This window comes from Canis lupus, chromosome 8, assembly GCF_048164855.1.
Source record: "Canis lupus baileyi chromosome 8, mCanLup2.hap1, whole genome shotgun sequence".
In the NCBI taxonomy this organism is placed as follows: domain Eukaryota; kingdom Metazoa; phylum Chordata; class Mammalia; order Carnivora; family Canidae; genus Canis; species Canis lupus.
This window is the reverse complement of record NC_132845.1, coordinates 27314994-27333963: the sequence shown is the minus strand read 5'-3', so window position 1 is coordinate 27333963 and position 18970 is coordinate 27314994. Positions and strand designations below refer to the sequence as shown.

The window sequence follows — 18970 nt, the reverse complement described above, 5'->3', positions numbered from 1 at the left end:
CTTGGTTTTGGCTCAGGTAGTGAGCTCGGGGTCATGAGATCAAGCCCTGCGTGGGGCTCCACACTTAGTGTGGGGTCTGCTTGAGATTCTCCCTCCACCCCTCTCACTCTGCTCTCTCAAATAGAGAAATCTTTAAAAAATATTTCTGCACATCTCTGAACCCCATTTGTAATGGTGCCCAGTTGCTGTTTGGTACAGGCAACCATTTTCTGCAAAACACTATTCAAACAGCCCTGCTTTCCTCTATGTTCCCTTTGTGGTCCATGCCTCGCATGCGGTGCTCATCACGGTGGGAGTGTCATTGCAGGTTTCAGTGTCAGTTATCATTTTAAGGACACAGGTCAAACTTTATTGTGTCTTCTTAGTGTCCTGCTTAGTACCTTACACATAATGGGTATTTAATAAGTATTTTTTACTAAAAGGCCCTCTATACATCCATATGAATCCTACTTATCATTTAGACTCAGTTTAAATCCCACATCTTTAATAGATCTGCTTTGACCTCCTCAGATTGAAGAGTACGCCTAATCTTGTTTTTGTTTTTAAAGATTTTATTCATTTATTCATGACACACACACACACACACACACACACACACACACAGAGGCAGAGACACAGGCAGAGGGAGAAGCAGGCTCCTTGTGGGGATCCCGATGTGGGACTCAATCCCAGGACCCTGGGATCACTACCTGAGCCGAAGGTAGACACTCAACCCCTGAGCCACCCACCTGGGTCCCACACCTTATATTCTTATTTATTTTTATTTTTATTTTTAAAAAAGATTTTATTTATTCATGAGACACAGAGAGAGAGGCAGAGTCACAGGCAGAGGGAGAAGCAGGCTCCATGCCGGGAGCCCAATGTGGGACTCGATCCCAGGACTCCAGGATCACAGCCTGGGCCAAAGGCAAATGCTCAACCACTGAGCCACCCAGGCGTCCCATATTCTTATTTAAATTAAAAAAAACTTTTAATTTGTCCTAATTATTTATTTAATCCTGAGTTCCCTGCTAGGTTGCAGGCAGAAGGGCTACAGCCCTCTGGGGCCACTGTTAGTCTGTATGGCATTAATATGATAAGCAGGAAAAAGTGTATCTCACCTCCACCCCTTCTGGTCAGTGCACAGCTCGGGAAGATGGATAGCACCTTTGTGCAGAGAAAAAGAAATGTTCTCCTTCAGACAGAAAGAGTCCTATGCCAGCATGCACAGTTCTAAAGGAGTGTGGGCAGGGTTTTAGCACCCCTTTCTCAGGTATCTTTGTGCAGTACACAATCTGCACAACAGTGTACGGAGATATAAAGCATGATAAATGTTCTGATTGGATTGGATTAGACAAAGTCTCCTGGGTTCCAGAAAGCAAACCTATAGGGAAGATCATGTATTATTTTTGGACTGGTTTTGCAAGTATTGAAAAAAGGTGTCACCTCAGAAACAGACTTTTCAGCGAGTCAGGGTCAGAGCTTTCTTTTGTCAAACTTGCTTCCTACAATGAACTCAGGGGATGTTTAACCCTTTCTCCTACTGTGAGCTCTACTGTTTGGCTACCCACTCTATAAGGACCGTAATTGCTAATGCTAGAGAGCTATCCATTTACTCAGAAGTAGTCATTAGTTTATTGTGAGACTCAAAGTGTGTGTGAGTATGTGTGTGTGTGTGTCAGAGTGAGAGAGAGAGAGAGAGAGAGAGAGACAGAATAAGCACTGGTTATGGAATTAGAAATGGCTTAGCTCAAAAATTACTGTGGATTTGACTTTTGATCAGAGTTTCACCAAAATAACTTGGTAAAATTTGTTTTAGTTCCATTGATTTTTCTGGTTATACACACTGCATTTCTTGGCTCTATCTACTAGTCGCATAAATTCAGGATGACATACTGCAAGGATAACAGGCTAAATCTACTTTGAAATTATCCATCAAACATTGGAAATGTCAATTTATATAGGAGCAAAGAAACAGAATCCAGAGAGCGGAGGTTAATTGGAATCCCAAATTATGTTTCTTTTCAGAGGTGGCTACTTGATCCATCAGAAAGTCGAGTGAGCTGAGTTCGGCAGGTTTATCTTAAGCGTGTAGACCCCACGAGTGTAAGGCATTGTTTCATTGAGGGATTAATTAAATCTATTGATAGGAGCCTTGCTAGATAAGTAGCTTCCTGCTTGGGTCTGTTCACAAGGAGCTCCTGTTTGTCATTTGGTTGCATCCTGTGGCTAAGCTACGCAATAAAATGTTGAAACTCAATGTGCTTTAATTACAAAATGACCACACCCATGGAAGATGTAAAGTCTGATTTTAAAAATGGAGGTTTATTTCTGGTTATGATCTCATGTTTTGTCAAAACAAAAAAACAAAGGAAAACAAAACTCCCCAAACATACTCAAACAATATTGGATTCATTGCACTGAGCTTTTAAATATAAGCATCCTTGACTCGGCCAGACAGTGTCTGTTGTACACCCCCTGGGAGAAGGCTGGCTTTTCATTGATTTCAAAAGGGACTTCCTAGCTGGATTGGTCCCTAGGGATGTTAAGCAAGACTGTGTTCGGGGCCAAATTAACAAGGCTGACTTCTCAAGGTTACCCAAGAAAATGAGGAAATTCAGTAGTAAAAGATAAAAGTAATACAAGCATGTTTTCAATTTTCTACATGTTTACCAGAAGGTATTAATCTCATATGCACATATTATGAGCTCCTTGGCCTCCTCTATGGTTATTAGGGTGCTAGTAGAAATATGTTGAATTTTTTTCCTTCCTAGAGCATCTTTACCATAGAAATTTTGAGTGCTAGTAAGCTATTTGAATACAAAATCATTGAAATGAAATTAAATTCATAAATTACCTTCAAATGCTGGTGCTTTAGTTTTTCTTCTTCTATTCTCAGCCGCTTCTGTGAGATTTCTTCCTGTATTTTTCTTTTATCCTGAAATAAAAGAAGTTCCAGCATAATCAACTTTTTCAATTTGCTTAAATATGTTTCCTTGGGGTTGTCGTCATTACCGAATGGCTGGCCAGCAGTATGCTCTTGGCACTGGTAGGAAGCTGCTTTGGAAACTCAGATTTCAAAGCGACGGAGGGCAAAGTGAGACATTCAAAGCATTTTGCTGGTGGAAAACAATATAAGGTGCTTTTTCAAAGAGAACTTGAAAATATTTTAATGTCTTTCCTTCCCTCCCATTAATCTCGCAAGATTGAGCTGTTGAGTGATGCGATGGAAAAAGTGAATTTTAAGGAGGGAGTTTTGAAATAGGCAGGAGGAAAGCCTGCGAGGAGGGAGACTGTTCCTGGCACAGGGGTGAAGGAACCGCCAGGGAAAAGGTCTGCTTATGTGGGAAAACAGGATAGCTAGCCTACAGAGCATTCAAAAACTAGAAAGCTAGAAAGTGGCAGTGTTTCCTCCTTGTATAACTTGCTATGTGGAGATAGAGAAAAAAGAGTTCAGATAATGCTTGTTAACAGTAAGAGGGCTTTTAGCTGTGGTTAAAAAATAATTCATGGGGAGATAGAGCCTCTTTCACCAAGTTTAAATTGCATTACCTCAAAAAACCCAGAAAGCATACCTGTTAATGGCCAGGGGTTGTACTTTTTAGAAAATACAGCATATGTATTAAATAGCCTGGGTTTGATTTCTGGCTCTGCCACTTACGAGCTCTATGCCCTTGGACAAAAATCCTTAACTTCTCTGTGCCTCAATTACTTCATCTGAACAATGAGGATAATACGAGAATCTACCTCATAAAATATGAGCATTAAATGTATGTGAAAGTCCCTAGCACAGAGTTTGACGCAGAGTGCCCTGTATTTGTTTAATAAAATTAAGTAAATAAGACATAATCTGTTAATCACAGAAAGTAGCACACTAATTCTGATAATGCTTCCATAAGCCTGAAATGTTTTAGAGATTCCCTCTCTGGAATTGTTTGAGGCATTTTATGAACTATGCAAAAGGCCCTTATTTCCTTATTATTATTATTTTTGGCCAGAGGTGACATTATCTTCCATCTATTTTATAAGAGTGGGTTTTAAATCTGCACTCAAAATTAAAACCTCCCCAAGGATAAAAATTTGTTGCTAATGAAGACAACTAAAAGAATTTGAAGCAGGCTCAGAAGGTAATTTAGAAGGAAGAGCTCCAAAGATACTCGGCAGCATTGTTCAAATAAGTGCATGGCTTCCTGATACGACTCCTTTGAAGATAAAAAACCTTTTTTTGGATGTGTAAGTTCAGGTACATTTGTTGAAGAAAAACAACATGTTGCTCTCTAGCTTTGTCATGTTTTTCTTTGTGTGTTAGAAGAATATATGACTTCATCAGTATCCCACTTTGTAAATTTCATAAGCAGCTCTTTTGAAAAGAAAAAAAACCCACTAACGAGGCAATGAGAGTGGGTCTTCATATCACTTCTGTGGATCAAATCTTGTCTTTAGGAACAAAAACTCTGATAACCTGTGAGTCTCTTCCACTGTATCTAAAGGCTGTAATTGAGCAAACATTGGTAATATTTTATTTTATTTTTTTAAAGATTTTTATTTAATTATTCATGAGAGATACAGAGAGAGAGAGGCGCAGAGACACCGGCAGAGGGAGAAGCAGGCTCCATGGCCGAGAGCCCGATGTGGGACTCGATCCCAGGTCTCCAGGATCAGGCCCTGGGCTGAAGGCGGCCCTAAATTGCTGAGCCACCAGGACTGCTCACTGGTAATATTTTAAATGTATTATGCCAAACATTTTGGTAAGTATTTTTTAGGCACTATCTCATTGAATCCCCATAATAACAAAGATGTTGCAATAATTTTCATTTTAGAAGAGAAAATGTAAGTTTAACTTAACTAACTAATCTGAACTCTCACAACTAACGGAACCAGGGTTTGAACCCAAGCAATTTGAGTTCAGCCTCCATGCTCTTAGCAGACTCATGGCACCATTTTCCTGAGTGAGTAATTAGTCCAGCTTCTCACAACTTCCTTCACTGTCCCATCTATCATGAAAAACTGCGGCCAATTCTGGTCGACAACAAGACTGGGGCTTCTCATTTTCGTTTCATTTTTAGTGTTGGTGTGTAATCACCCACCTCTCACTACGGGTAGTCCATAGAGAAGAATGCCTTAAGTACAAGAGCCGACGTGAACCTAGCAAGGCTTCTCCACCCTTGTCCACAGCCAGTTTGGACTGGTTGCACCTTGGGATTAGTAATAAGGGAAGGAAAGCTGTGGGTAGGGGCAGGGCATCTGAAGTGTTTTGGCAACACAAGGCTTCTAGAGGGTTGCTAAGGAATATCAATGTTTTGTCTCTCAGAGTTAATGTGATGCCTCCCTTATGTCAGTCTAGGTAATTAAGAAGATAATTTATGATGTTGTAGGCATGATTCTCTTTTAAGATAGAAGCCCTTTTTCCTCATAAAATATTCAACAGCAAGTTATTATCCTTTTGCCAAATTTCATAGGAACTTGTAAGAATTACTGAAAAATAAGATGGCAATAATTTAATTTTGTTAAGGCAAAATAAGTCAATCTTAAGTTGTATACCTAGCTCTATTGCTAGTGTATCAAAAGTTACCATAGCCCTCTAATTCCTTCCCACATTATCATGGAACAAGTAGATATAAAATACCACCTGCTTCCCAAAAATTTCCCAGAAACTTGAGTATCTTCACATAGACATCTGTTATAACCTGGCACATCAGATACTTATTAATCAATTAATAACTATTAATTAATTAATTACTTAATTAATTCTTATGAATAACTTATATAGATGTTTACTTCTTTAATGTTCAACTAAGGAAGACTTCTGTTTAATGAACAGTTGCCTAGATATTTAACTGCCTGACTTAGAATATTTTAGCAGTTGACACCCACGAATTCTAATTCTGTATAAGGCTACTTCTTGATTATGTTGGGAATTAGTTTATTTATTTTGTGCAACTAGAAAGCTATTGTAACCATTCATGATTCAATGATATTATTGCAATCACGTACTTGATAAAGATAAGCACAATACTTGGGAGCGTATTTTAGAGATATGGATTAACGGGGATCTAATATTCTTTTTTTTAGGATCTAATATTCTTAAATGCTTGAATCTGTAAATAAGGTAGAACTGAAACTGAGTCATTTAATGATTAATTTATACAACACTGAGGTACTTATGTATAAATGCTGTGTTCAAGGTGTTGTGCAATGTTTAAAAATTATTCAGAAGTAGATACTTTCATCAAGAAATTTACATTCTTGGGCAGCCCGGGTGGCTCAGTGGTTTAGCACCGCCTTCAGCCCAGGGCATGATCTTGGAGACCCAGGGTCGAGTCTTGCGTCGGGCTCCCTGCATGGAGCCTGCTTCTCCCTCTGCCTGTGTCTCTGCCTATCTCTCTCTCTCTGTGTCTCTCATGAATAAATAAATAAAATCTTAAAAAAAAAGAAATTTACATTCTCATAGAGAAAGAAAACCATCCTCGTAATTATATAGTCTAAGAAAGTGATAAATGTCATTCCTGAGGCACAAAAGAAAGTTCTATGAGATTTGAGGGGAGATAGGAAGCAGTTGTATCTAGCTGATGTGGGTGGGAGAGGCTCTGACATAGCATTTGAGTAGAGTATGTTAGTTGCTGGGGAGCAGGCGAGTGGGGAGAAAGGGTATTGAAGTTACAGGCTCCATGTGAGCAAAAACCTGGAAGCAGAAAATTGGGACATTATTTAGAACAGCGATTCTGGAATCCTAGTTGCCACACGAGTAGGGGAAATAAAATAGGGAAAACAGGATGAGAATTAGTCTTCAATAAAAAAAATTCTGGATGGCAGGACAAGGGGTTTGGAATTTACTATGTTTTGGGATGGAAAGCAAGGGAAAGTGTTGAGAGAATTAATAGAGCTAAAACCATGTTTTAAGAAATTTAATGTAGCCTAACTGTGTAATAGACATTGAAGGAGGAACACTTGAATGGGGGATGATCAGTTAGGCTATGAGTCATACATAACACCAAGAGAGCTTGAGCAAGGGGTAGCAGAGGGTGGGGATGTCAGAGATACAGGGAGTTAAAATTGGTAGGACTTGGCAACTGATGATGTGTATGTGGGAGAGGAAGGGGCCAAATGTGAGTACAGGGCTTTTATGCTTAGGTAGAGCAGAATTGCCAAGAGACACAAGAAATTCAGGAGAAGAAAGAAAGAATTTGGTAGGGGAGATTATGGATTCACACTAAGTTTGAGGTGTCTTTGGGACAACCAGATGGAGTTATTTGGTGGGCAGGTGAAACACTGGTTGGAGAGAGATGAGGGGTCAGAGCTAGAGATAAGGTTGTATGAGTTTCAGAAGGAATGGCTGAAGTCAGAAGACTGTTAGAACATGACTGCGGACATGTTTATGAAAAGAGGAGAGCTAAGGACAGATCCTTCATGAAGCACCTACATTGAAGGGGTACAAGAGGAAGGGAATCCATATGGCATTTTATTTTGGGGTCAATCAGATATTATTTATAATAGAACTTGGCAACAGAATTAGGCTAATTCGATTAGTCAAATTGTTTCAGATTCATTCTGCTAGAAGCTTATCTTAAAATTTCATGACTAGCTTTGCTGACATTTTCATTGCTTGAGATCTCCAAAGAACAGTAAAAGCAGCTGCTTATTTGTATCTAAGTACTACCAGCAATACAGAACTTCTTGGTGATGTGCAAATAACAGTAACCTGGAAAGAAAGGGATGTGCTAACACACTATTTCTAGGAAAGAATCCCGGGCATAGTTGGAGGTTTACTATTTCATTGAAACTAGGTTTCTAAAATTCTTGAAAACTTCTTAAAAAAAAAAAAAATTCTTGGAAAAGGGACAAGCATTTCAAGAGGGAAGACAGACCTCGAAGCCTGGGCAGTTTAGAAGTGGAAACATGGCTACACAATTACAGATGATCTCAGGTAAGAAGAAAAGAGCACTACTATAAGCAAAACCAAACCAAATAGTTTGGTATCACTGGGAGCTCTCCAATGAGCTCATGAAACCAAGAATGAAGATAAACAGGTGGTACCTACCTGTAACAGTGTAAATAAAGGTAAAAAAAAAATTCAGGGGATGTCAAGACGAGAAGCATGTGAAAAACACGGAGGGCACAAAAAGCACGAGTGTATAGATAATTATATATACTTGTTATGTTGAGAGCAGAAAGGTAAAGGCAATCATTGGACAACTGAGATACGCGGTATTATAGCAACATGATGAAAATAGAACTATTCCATTTTTATTTTGCTTCCATATTTTTGACTAAGGAGAATAATCCTTAATCTTGGAGAGGGTAGGACAAGTAAGTTTAAAAGAAAATTGAAGCACAAGAGGAAATAGAGCACTGAAGACAGAGCTGCTCATATTCTGATGGGTTTCATTTCAGAGAGTAGAAAAATTTATTGACATGACAGAAAAGTATCATTATTATTTTTAGAGAGAGAGTGAGCAGGGAGGGGGAGGGGAGGGGAGGGAGAGAATCTTAAGCAGCCTCCACGCCCAGCCTTGAGGTGGGGCTCGATCTCACGACCCTGAGATCATGACCTGAGCGCAAATCGAGAGTCCCACGCTCAACATGCTGAACCACCCAAGCGCCTGAACGTAACAGAAAATTATTGTCAAGTAACCTTGGAATCTTGAGTGAAAAGTTCTCCAAAGCCTGAAAGTGGCAAATGCCCCCATTTTTGGAAGAGGAACTAAGGGGAATCATGAATATTTAAAGACTGGTGAATTTCCTGGTTAATCTCTGGCAGTCATAGAATGAATTATTAAACAATGTTGTATTTAAACGAACAATGTCTAGGAGATAACATTTGTTGATCAAAAATGAAGCTTTTAAAACTACCTTTATTTCTTTCTCTTAATCTTCCTAGATCTGCAGGTGATGAAGATTCTGGTGGTTGCAACAATAGCTAACATTTACTGGGAACTTTTTGTGAGTCAGGAACTATTCAAGTGCTGAAATGTATCAACTCATTTAATCTTTCCCCAATGTCTCTGAAATAGGGACCACGTTTATCCCCACTAGGTAGGTGAGGAAATTGAGAAATGAAGATATCTAGATCGTGGGAATTCAGTATACCTTTGTTTTAGCATGGCTTTGGATGAAGTTTCTTATTTTTTTCTTTCAGAAATTTGTGTAAATTCAAACAGGAAAAAAAAATAGTTGAAAGTGATTGTCTTAACATTAAAAAAAGAACAATGCCCTGTAAGAAGAGAGAAAACTAAAATTAAACCATAAACAAATAAACATAAATGTATTGAGGTAACTTTCTGACTCAGAATTTTGAGGGTGAAGTAAGGGTGGGCTGGAAGATTTATTGTTAGAAACTGCTCCAGGTAACTTTAGAGAATAGCTAGTTTTAGGAGTCAATGAATAAAATATGACCAAATCAAGATTTTGAAATACCTTGTCTATTAGGAATGCTGGATCCCAATTATTGCTTTTTTTTCTTACTAAATGTAAATTATGGAAGTTTGTAGAATGTGTTAATTGTAGAGGATTAAAAAAATCCAGACAACTTTAAAGAAAAAGATAAAATCTCTTTAGATTTCCCACTGCTTTAGAATTAACTACTGTCCATGTTTCGGTGCATTTTATTCCATTCTTTGTTCAGTACACCCAAACCATATTGTGTACCCTTTATGAACACACGTGCAAACCACACGAGGGGTCCCCACTCAGTTCTGCGTTCCATCTTTTGTGCTGAATATTGTATCATGAGCATTTATTTTATTAAATCTTATTAATTAAAATATTAAATTTTATTCAGGACGTCGTAATTTGCTTAATGAGTCTCTTTGCCTGTCCCTTAGGCTGTTTGAATCTTTTGCTATTCTAAGTAGTTGTGTGATGAAGTTCCTTATATGTAAATTTCCTCTTTCCTCTGATTATTTCTTCAAGACAGGTCCATAGAAGTTAGTTATGTAGGAGTAGGGATGTTTTAAAAATTCTTAGTAGAGAGTGCTAAAAAGACTTCAATGCAAAGCTGTTTTAACTTCTATGTCTCCGTAAGTGTCCATCACCTCACCCTTACTGATTATGAATGTTGCAAGTGAAAGATCCTTTATCAATGTCAATAAGGCAAATAGTACCTTATTTTAATGTCTTAATGAGATTTCTGAGATTAGTGTGGTCAAATATAATTCATAATTTTCTCAGCTATCTTATCAATTATTTTTTAAATTGCCTGTTTGTGATGTCTACCCATTTTTCTGTAAAATCTATTAATTACTTATCAATGTGTAAGAGCTCTTTGAATTAGGAATAGTAACCTTTTGTTTGTCATGTTAGTTGCAAATAATTTTCTTATTTGTCTTTCAACTTTATTTAGGTTGTGTTTAGAAGTACTGAAAGTGTTTTTTTCTCTATTGCCTTGGTGTTTTTAATATCTTTATCATCTGAGATACAGTAATTGTTCAGTCATATTTTCTTCCAATTTCCTAAATATTTTTTTAAAGCCTCTATAATCCAGCTAAATTGATTTGGTTTATGGTAAGTACTAAGGATCTAATATTTTTTTCCTAAATTTTTGGCTAATCTGAAGCTTTATCAAAGAATTCCTTCCTATTGATTTACTTTGTAAAAATCTGTTCATTTTATCATTTACTGACTTTTATCATTTACTACTTTTTTATGTACATTAGGGTCTGGTTCTGGATAACCTGCATAGTTTCTTTAATTATTGGTTTTGGCACTCATATTACATAGCTTAGATAATGCGCCGATGAGGTAAATGAACATTTTATTGGTCAAGTTTTCCTTTATTGCTCTTGCCCAAAACGTCTTAATTAGTAGCAGTAATTTTTTTTTCACTTGGACTTTGGAGTTGTTTAGTTAAATTCCTATAGAAACGAAATTGAAAACCTAAGCAATTCCTTATCCATCTTAGTCCCCACCAAACAAAAAACCCAAACAAGCAAACATCCAACCAAACAAAAAACCACATATCCTGATAGAATTTTAAGTTACTCCTAATAGTAATGATCATTATCCAGAGATAATCACAGATCAATACTGTTACATATGATTTATATCTGCATGATATATTACAGCTCATATAAAATTGGAAGTGTGTTTTTACATATTAGTCTGACTTATTTTTTAAATATATCATGAATATAATGTCATATCATTAGTCTTCCAAATTATTTTTAATGGATGCCCATTATTCCATTACATGTAATATATACATATATATTATATATGTACATACACACATTGCCCTTATTTACTCAGCTAAATTTCTGTTTTTAGGCACTGAGTTTGCATCCATTTTCGTAATATAAGAAATGATTTTGCTATGTTATGAACATCTTAGGAACGCATATTTCAGTGCAACTCTTGTTTTTCTTTAGTAGAAGTTGCTTGTTAATGAAATTCTAAGACAAAGGATAAAACTATTTTTGAGTTTTCTTTTACCAATTGCCAAATTGTCCCGTTTAGCAATTTCACATTGCCCTCAGCAGTGAACAAGAAAGCCTTCTTAGAGGATTTTATTGGAATTGCATTAAACATAAAATAAATTTGGAAAAGCATGACAACTTTTTTGTATTCAGGCTTCACTTCAAGGAATGTTGTGCTTCCCCAGACACATATATTGCTCAGTAGTTTCATTATATAAATTCTGTGTATTTCCTTACCTTAGTGGGTATAAAAATGTAAAAGTTTTTTGTATAAATCTGCATATTCCCTAAGTAGGAATACTTTTAGCTTTTAACAGTTTTTTAAAAAACTTTATAGCCATTAGGAATGAGTTATTTTCCCATTACATTTTCTGACTAATCATTGCTTTTTCAGAAAGCTATAAATTTTTGTGTATCTGGCTACTGAGTTTTCAAGTTAATGTTTATTCTAACACTGAAGCTGAGGCCCAGAGAGTTTGTTAATTTCCCCAAGTCGCATTGCTGGTCCAGTGTTGGAATTGATATTGAACTTAATTTTCTATAACTCTATGAATGATGCTTTTTATACCACCCCTCATCCCTTCTCAAGCTTGTCAGTAGAAATACAGCTCCCCAAACAACTGATGTTATAGCACTAAGCCCTCTGCATGGGTCAGAGTGTTCTGTTCCACTTTGAGCACCAAATTTTAAGAGTGACACTGACATTTCAAAGTGTCTAGAGTGAGCCTGTGGTATGAGCAGTGATTGAATTCAAGAAAATAAAGCCGTATGGCTTCACTGGCTGGAGTCATGATGAATGGGTGGGACTTGAAAGAAACTAGATTCTGGCATGGTATATCACAACTCTTAACACAGATGGCTGTTCTCAAATGGAAGAGGGTATTGGGGGAGGTATGGATACACCTGATGTTGGAAGCTTGGAGGAGAAGCTGGGTGAGCATCTTTGGATCATGGCATAGTGAGGATGGGAATGTGGGTAGTCTTCTGTTAGAATGGGAAATCTCTAGGTTTTCTCTTGGTTCTATGATTATTTCTTCATTTTTGTTCTCAGAACCTGAATTCTTAAATAATCTATGGGAATTGGATGTGGTTATCACTACTGTTTATGGAGTGAATTAAAAAAGCACACATTTTCCAAACCTCCTTTATCCAGTAACGTAGTCTTCTTTCCTAGCCTGACAAATTCTGACACATCTCAAAATACAACTCAGTTTGTGTGCTACTCGTTTATTCTTTTGTCTGTCCTTTCTTGTTTGTTCTAATGCATAGTGACAAAACAAAACAAGGATAAAGAACAAACACAAAACAAATCCCTGAATAATCAAGGGGTGATGATAAACTTGGTTGTGGTCTTCAGTGAAAAAAATCTTTTCAGCTTGATGGTATTCATTTGTTTACTCACTCATGATGGTTTTGTGTGTGTGTGTGTGTGTGTGTGTGTGTGTGCCCATCCCAACTAGTGTTGAACTCCGTGCTGGGGAGCTGTGTGAGTTGCAGTGATGTCCCTGCCTTAAGAAATCCTGGCTGGAGGGAGGAGACCATGTAATGGAAGTGGATGGGAAGAAGGTGGTAAAGACTTAGAGTATGCTCTGGGAAATGATGCTGCCCTGTTGAAGCAATTACAAATGCTTCTGAAATGGCATCACATTTTCTTTTCTCACCTCTACTCCCCGGGGACTGGAGAAAGCAGAGGAGATCGTAATGGCTGAAGGAATGGTTTGGGTTAGAAAATGTGGTTAAGTGAAGCAGAACTTCCACAGATTCTTCTCTTTGCTCCACTTCAAACTCTATTAAGGGTGAACCACAGAGGAAGTTCTAAATGGGGTGAGGTTTGTGGTTTTGATGTTTTCTTAGAATTTACTGTGATGCTGTGGTCAGAGAGTCTGACAAGCAGAAGAATTGACTTGAGTTGTGCCATTTAACTAATCCCTTAACTTCATGGTCTTAGGTATCCTACCTACACAAGAGAGATGGTGACATCTGCTTTTGCAAATACTCATAGGATATTTGGACAAGTGAGATACGGATGTGAAAGTTTTATCTATCTATCTATCTATCTATCTATCTATCTATCTATCTATCTATCATCTATCTATCTATTTATCTATCATCTATCTATGTATAATATATAAATTTTAAAACCTAAGTGTCATGTAAGAATAGGTGCTGGGGGATCCCTGTGGTTCAGCAGTTTAGCGCCGCCTTCCACCCAGGGCATGATCCTGGAGCCCTGGAATCAAGTCCCACATCAGGCTCCCTGTATGGAGCCTGCTTCTCCCTCTGCCTGTGTCTCTGCCTCTCTCTCTCTCTGTGTCTCTCACATATTATTTATTAATAAATAAATAAGAAATCTTAAAAAAAGAATAGGTGCTGGTATTATTGTTATTAATCTTGGAATTCTTTGATAAGAGATATCCCTTATGTTCTAGGCCCGTGAGCATAGGTTGATTCTGAGTAGCAGTTGTAGCTCATTTTAATATGTTACACCCTTCCGTCAATCACACGTGGAAAACTGGGTGCTTAGGACAGGAACCATTTTTTAATTTCCATTCAGAGCTTGGTTCCATGTCTTCAAGGGCTTGACTGAATCCACTCAGTCACTGGGGTTTTATGGAAAAATTGTAAATAGAGATCTCACTCAAACTGCTCCTACTGTGTCTTAGGAGAGTAGACATCCCACAGGGTTCCTAGTGAGGGAACTTGCTGAGGCAGTAAGTTGTTAGGGAGCCTCTTCCCAACATGCCATCACTGTCGCTGAAATGAGTTAAAATATTTGTATTTTAAGAGAAGCTAGGTAGTTTGAGACTGGAGATGAGGAAGTGGAAGCCCTGTTTGAGTTTTAGCCAAAATATGCTGCACTTGTTTACACTCTAATTAGACTTCAGTGCTTAGACTCTGATTTATTTCAGTCAGAGGTTTGTAAAGAAGCAGCTTTTGTTTTTTAACCATCCGGTAATATTTAGAAAGTTCCTGGGGATCCTTGTCAGTAGAGGTCTTTGCAAAGTAGCATTATCATTCTGTGGCACACTGGAAAAACCTCGCCCTGTTATCAAAAAGCAGTTTCCTTAATAACTATCAAAATTATTATACCTCATCACATGCTCTCCTTTGTGGGTGGGCTGTTATGCTTGGCAAAGAAATGTGGTACAGCACATTTTGTTTGAAGAAATCCTTCCCTCGCTGGAAGAAACATGCAATCTCAGTATGGCACTGTGGAAAATTGTGCAGAGGCTTTATTGTTTGAATATTCTAGCACAAGACTTCTTTATTTAGGAGATTCCTACACCTCCATGTACCATTGTTATGTGAATGTCTTTAGATTCTCACGACAAATTAGAGGTTCTTCCTGCAACTCTCTTAACCAGGAGGTACTTTGGAACAGTGGTGCCTTATGTGTTCTTCTAGCCATTATTATTTTAAGAAGTCCTTAGAACTCTTAATAATTCAATGATCCAAACACACGTGAGGTTATACTATTAGTAAAGATCCAGGCTACTTGCTCTCATTTCCACTCTCCCGTCTGTACCGGTAGAATGAATCACGGCTGGCCTGGAAGCAGAAGCAGGACTGGTCTCCTGGGCAGGTGACCTGTGAAGACATACTTGGCACCACGCTGGAAAGGGTCCAGCACTTCATTTAATGCTGTGCTGTTGCCATGTTGATATTTCGAATGCTTTTTGAACAAGTATCCCCACATTTTCATTGTGTACTGGCCCCATAAGTTATATAGCAGATCCTGCCTTGAGGCCATCAACTGTCTTATTAACGGCTGGAAGATCCCAGATAGTGACAAAAAGGGCACAAGATGAAGTGCAGTGTGTGGTGACAGGCAACGCATGCTGAAGAAATAACTAGAACCTGGGTGTGTTTGTCATTGTTTGAATATTGGTCTTTGTATGGGGTAGATTTCTGTTTTGTGCAAAGAATTTGCTGCCTCCCCAATTCCCATGTTTACAAGTCTAGAAAAAATTCTTTGGGAGTGGAAAGAAATAGGGAGTGGATCTCGGGAAATGTGAGAGCTCCTTATTATTTTGCGTCACGAGCAGCTTTGGCGGGCAAATCTGGCTCTGTTGCTCAGATTCCAGTGTCAGGACTTTATATGGCTCTCTTCCAAATGGGAGTCAGTTCTAGGCAGGTGCTTGTTGTTGTGATTATTACTGTTGTCTAAATTTTGACAGAGCTCACCTCCTTCACATCTATGCTTAAGTGTCACCCTCTCTGTGAGGTCCATCCTGCCAACACCACTATGATCCACCCCCCCTCCCCCACTCCCAGCCTCCTCCTGATTCCTCTTAGTTCACTTCTTTTCATTTAAATATATAAGGCTTGGCACATGGTTGGTGCTCAATAACCATTAATTGAATAAAGGAATGAGGGAATGAGTTGATAGCGCACATTCCTAATAATTAAAGATAAACCTTGATGGGAATAAAAATGTTACCTTTATTCTTATCCCTTTACTCCCCAGCTGGGTCTGTTCTCTGAAAAAATTGATTCTCGTTCTCAGAATTCTCCTAGGGTCAGCTGCCAAACAGTGGTATTTTTATGATCTCTGGCCAGTTTAAGGTCTAGGAATTTTCTATGTCTGTATGTCCCCATGTTATTAGGAACAGTATTTTCTAAGGTCATAGTGGGAAACGAGAAAAGATAATGTGTTCCTCGTGGAGGAGGAAGGATGTCAAGAGCTTATGGAATATTACTAATCCTAAAGTGATCTTTCTATTTCTTTGGGGAATTCATCTGGTCTTTTCACTGGTTTTACTGTGGGCCAAATTTCCTTCTAGAGAAGAGTTTTGTGGGGAGAACTGTCAGTCCTTCATTTCACTCTTCCTGAGGATGTGGGAAATATTGGTGTCATATATTCCAGTAACATTAAAAGTGAATTTCAAATTACCAGTCTACTTTAATAGCTCTTCTTTTGTATAAAAACTGACTATTCGGGCAGCCCAGGTGGCTCAGTGGTTTAGCGCTGCCTTTGGCCCAGGGCGTGAGCCTGGAGACCAGGGATCGAGCCTCACCTCGGGCTCCGCGCATGGAGCCTGCTTCTCCCTCTGCCTGGGTCTCTGCTTCTCTCTCTCTCTCATGAGTAAATAAATAAAATCTTTAAAAAACAACTATTCATTAAAATATGTACTAATTCGAAAAGAGTCTCAAGATACTTTTCATCTAGTCAACTTGAAGCAGCCCTGTTTTTGAGTAACAGCTGAAAACTGAACTCTTTGGCTAAGAGATACTTCGACGATTAATTCAGTGAAGGAAGAGCTGGTACTTGGATAAGGTAATAAAAGGAAAACGTGAGAATAAGTGTACAAAACAGAATCCATATTTGGTGTACCCAAACTGATATACTGTCTTTTAAATAATCATTTCTGTGTACTTTCATAATTTTTTTCTTTATTCTCTTTGACTCTTTGGGAAGACTTCTGACAATATAACATTCAATTTAGTGATGTGAGAAATGAATGACACAATTACAGTATTAGTTTTCAGTCTGAGAGCCTAAATGCCACATTGCATCTCCTTGTTGGGTTTAATCTATTTTTTTAGAGAAACAGGTCATAATTAGAAGTTATACGTTTCAAAAGCATTGTCTTTGGAAAAGACCGGTACTTGGTTCTGTCAAGTTATAGACACAGACAGATATTTGTTTTTTTGACTCCTTGCAATGGAAATAATGACTGCTTGGACACTCAAAACCAGGTAATATAAATATGAAGGTGAAGATCAGGAAATGGAGGAGCACATTTTAATATAAAAATCAAATAGATCTGGGAGTGTAAGAAGTTTGTTTTGCTGTGTTTGGGTACACTGAAAAAGTAATGATTTTGTTTCTGAACTATACAAACATTGTTTCAGTGTAAGGAAATAGGAGGAAAACAGTCAAAATGAGAAGACTGTGGCTGAGTTTTAGTTTAGGTCAGAGATTTTGAAGATTTTTAGTACTTCCCAAATGAAACAGTCCCAGCGAATTCTCTGGATACTGTCTGTTTTCATTTTCTCAGGGGAGATAGGAAGGGGTGAGGTAGCTTCCTGGTAAAGCAAGGGTGGAGAAAGCTGGCATCTCCCGGGGTGTCTAGCAGATGAGTGGATGTGTTGTTTCCATGGACACACCACTGATCCATTTTCCCCTCTAGGTTGTGACAAATGTGATTGGGCTTAGCCTGGTGAGGTGGAGGCCAGTGTAAATTTATTCCCATAAACTTTTTTCCCATTCCCCCCCCCCCCTCCAGTAATCTTCATAGAAACATACTACTTCCAAGAGAGAATTACTTTGTGATCTTATTTTGGAGATTTGCTTAATTCCTTCTAATGGGATATGTTCAGGCTAATGGAATAATTCAAACAGTAGGTGTGTGTGTGTGTGTGTGTGTGTGTGTGTGTGTGTATGTGTGTTAATCATCAGAAAAAGCATACCCCAGTATATTCAGGAACCTTACTCTCCTGCCTGCTTGTAAGGTGTCATATGCCTCTTGTTCTACCTCTATTTGCATCTGGAACCCTCTGCGAAAACTCCTAGGCTTCCTGAGTAACTGCATGCAGTCATAGCTTTAGACCTTGTGCGGGCTCAGTAGTAGTTATAAGGTGCCCTGGAGCTAATGAGGGCTTTAATAAGTGTGTGCTACAATTTCCAGAAGGAAAATGGAGAAGGGGTGCTTGTTGTGTATTTTACCAGCTACATGACTTAGTTTAGTAAATTAGGAGGTAGAAGCAAAGGTCCGGCCTGTGCCCACACAACTCACACAGTGTAATAAAGTAACCTTTAAACAACAGCTGTAATGCAAAAGGCCCATGCCAAAAACAACAGAGCAGAGCCCAGTTCCTGTCCCTTAAAGCCTGACAGCTGAAACGGTGGCTGAGTTTAAAGACCAAAAAAAAAAAAAAAAAAAAAAGAAAGAAAAAGAAAAAGAAAGAAAAAGAAAAAGAGAAAAGAACAACACAAAACAAACAATAGTCCAAAGCAGAGTTTTCTGAAGACAGGAAAATGTACTAGTTAGAAGTTAGACATTTCAAAAGCATTGTCTTATGGAAAAGTGCCAGCCTTTATTGATGGACTTCTGGCCTCTGGTTCCTTACTATTGGCTGAGAAAATGTTTCAACTTATTGAATCCTTTCTGGGTGGAACTAAAGGCATTGTATCCATTTAGTCAAAATTCTAAATTTGGATTAGCATTATTATTTATGCTGGGGGAATTAGAAGAGCAGAGAATAAAATCCTCCTACCCACCCTGATTTAGCATCCGTTTTTAAAAAGTCCTCATTTCTTCCTGACAGCTAATGTCAGTGGCAGAAAATACTGAGAAACTGGGATGCGGATTTCCAAGTTTTTAAAAAATCATTTCACAAATTGTAGCTAATCGTAAATGACTGTGCCACAGACTTCCAGGTTACTGCCAAATACAGGATTTTAGAAAATTAAAAAAAAAAAAAAAGCTGGGTCACTTAAGGAAAGTAGTTTATTTCTTGCCTTGATTCTTTCCCGGAACAAACATTTAAAAAAAAAAAAATGCACTCTTTTCCTTCCCGGCATTAACGAGATATTTTCCCAAATCCATCGCATCGCATGCACCGCGTTCCTTCAT

At 38.2% G+C, this 18970-nt stretch overlaps 1 protein-coding gene across 1 annotated transcript in view; it reads right to left on the bottom strand.

Moving 5' to 3' along the window:
• PALMD (palmdelphin) overlaps positions 1-18970 on the bottom strand; it is a 49734-nt gene that overhangs the window by 29836 nt on the left and 928 nt on the right. Inside the window, exon 2 of the mRNA XM_072834672.1 lies at positions 2837-2917. Within this exon, the coding sequence (XP_072690773.1) occupies positions 2837-2917 (81 nt within the window). The remainder of the gene's footprint in view (positions 1-2836; positions 2918-18970) is intronic.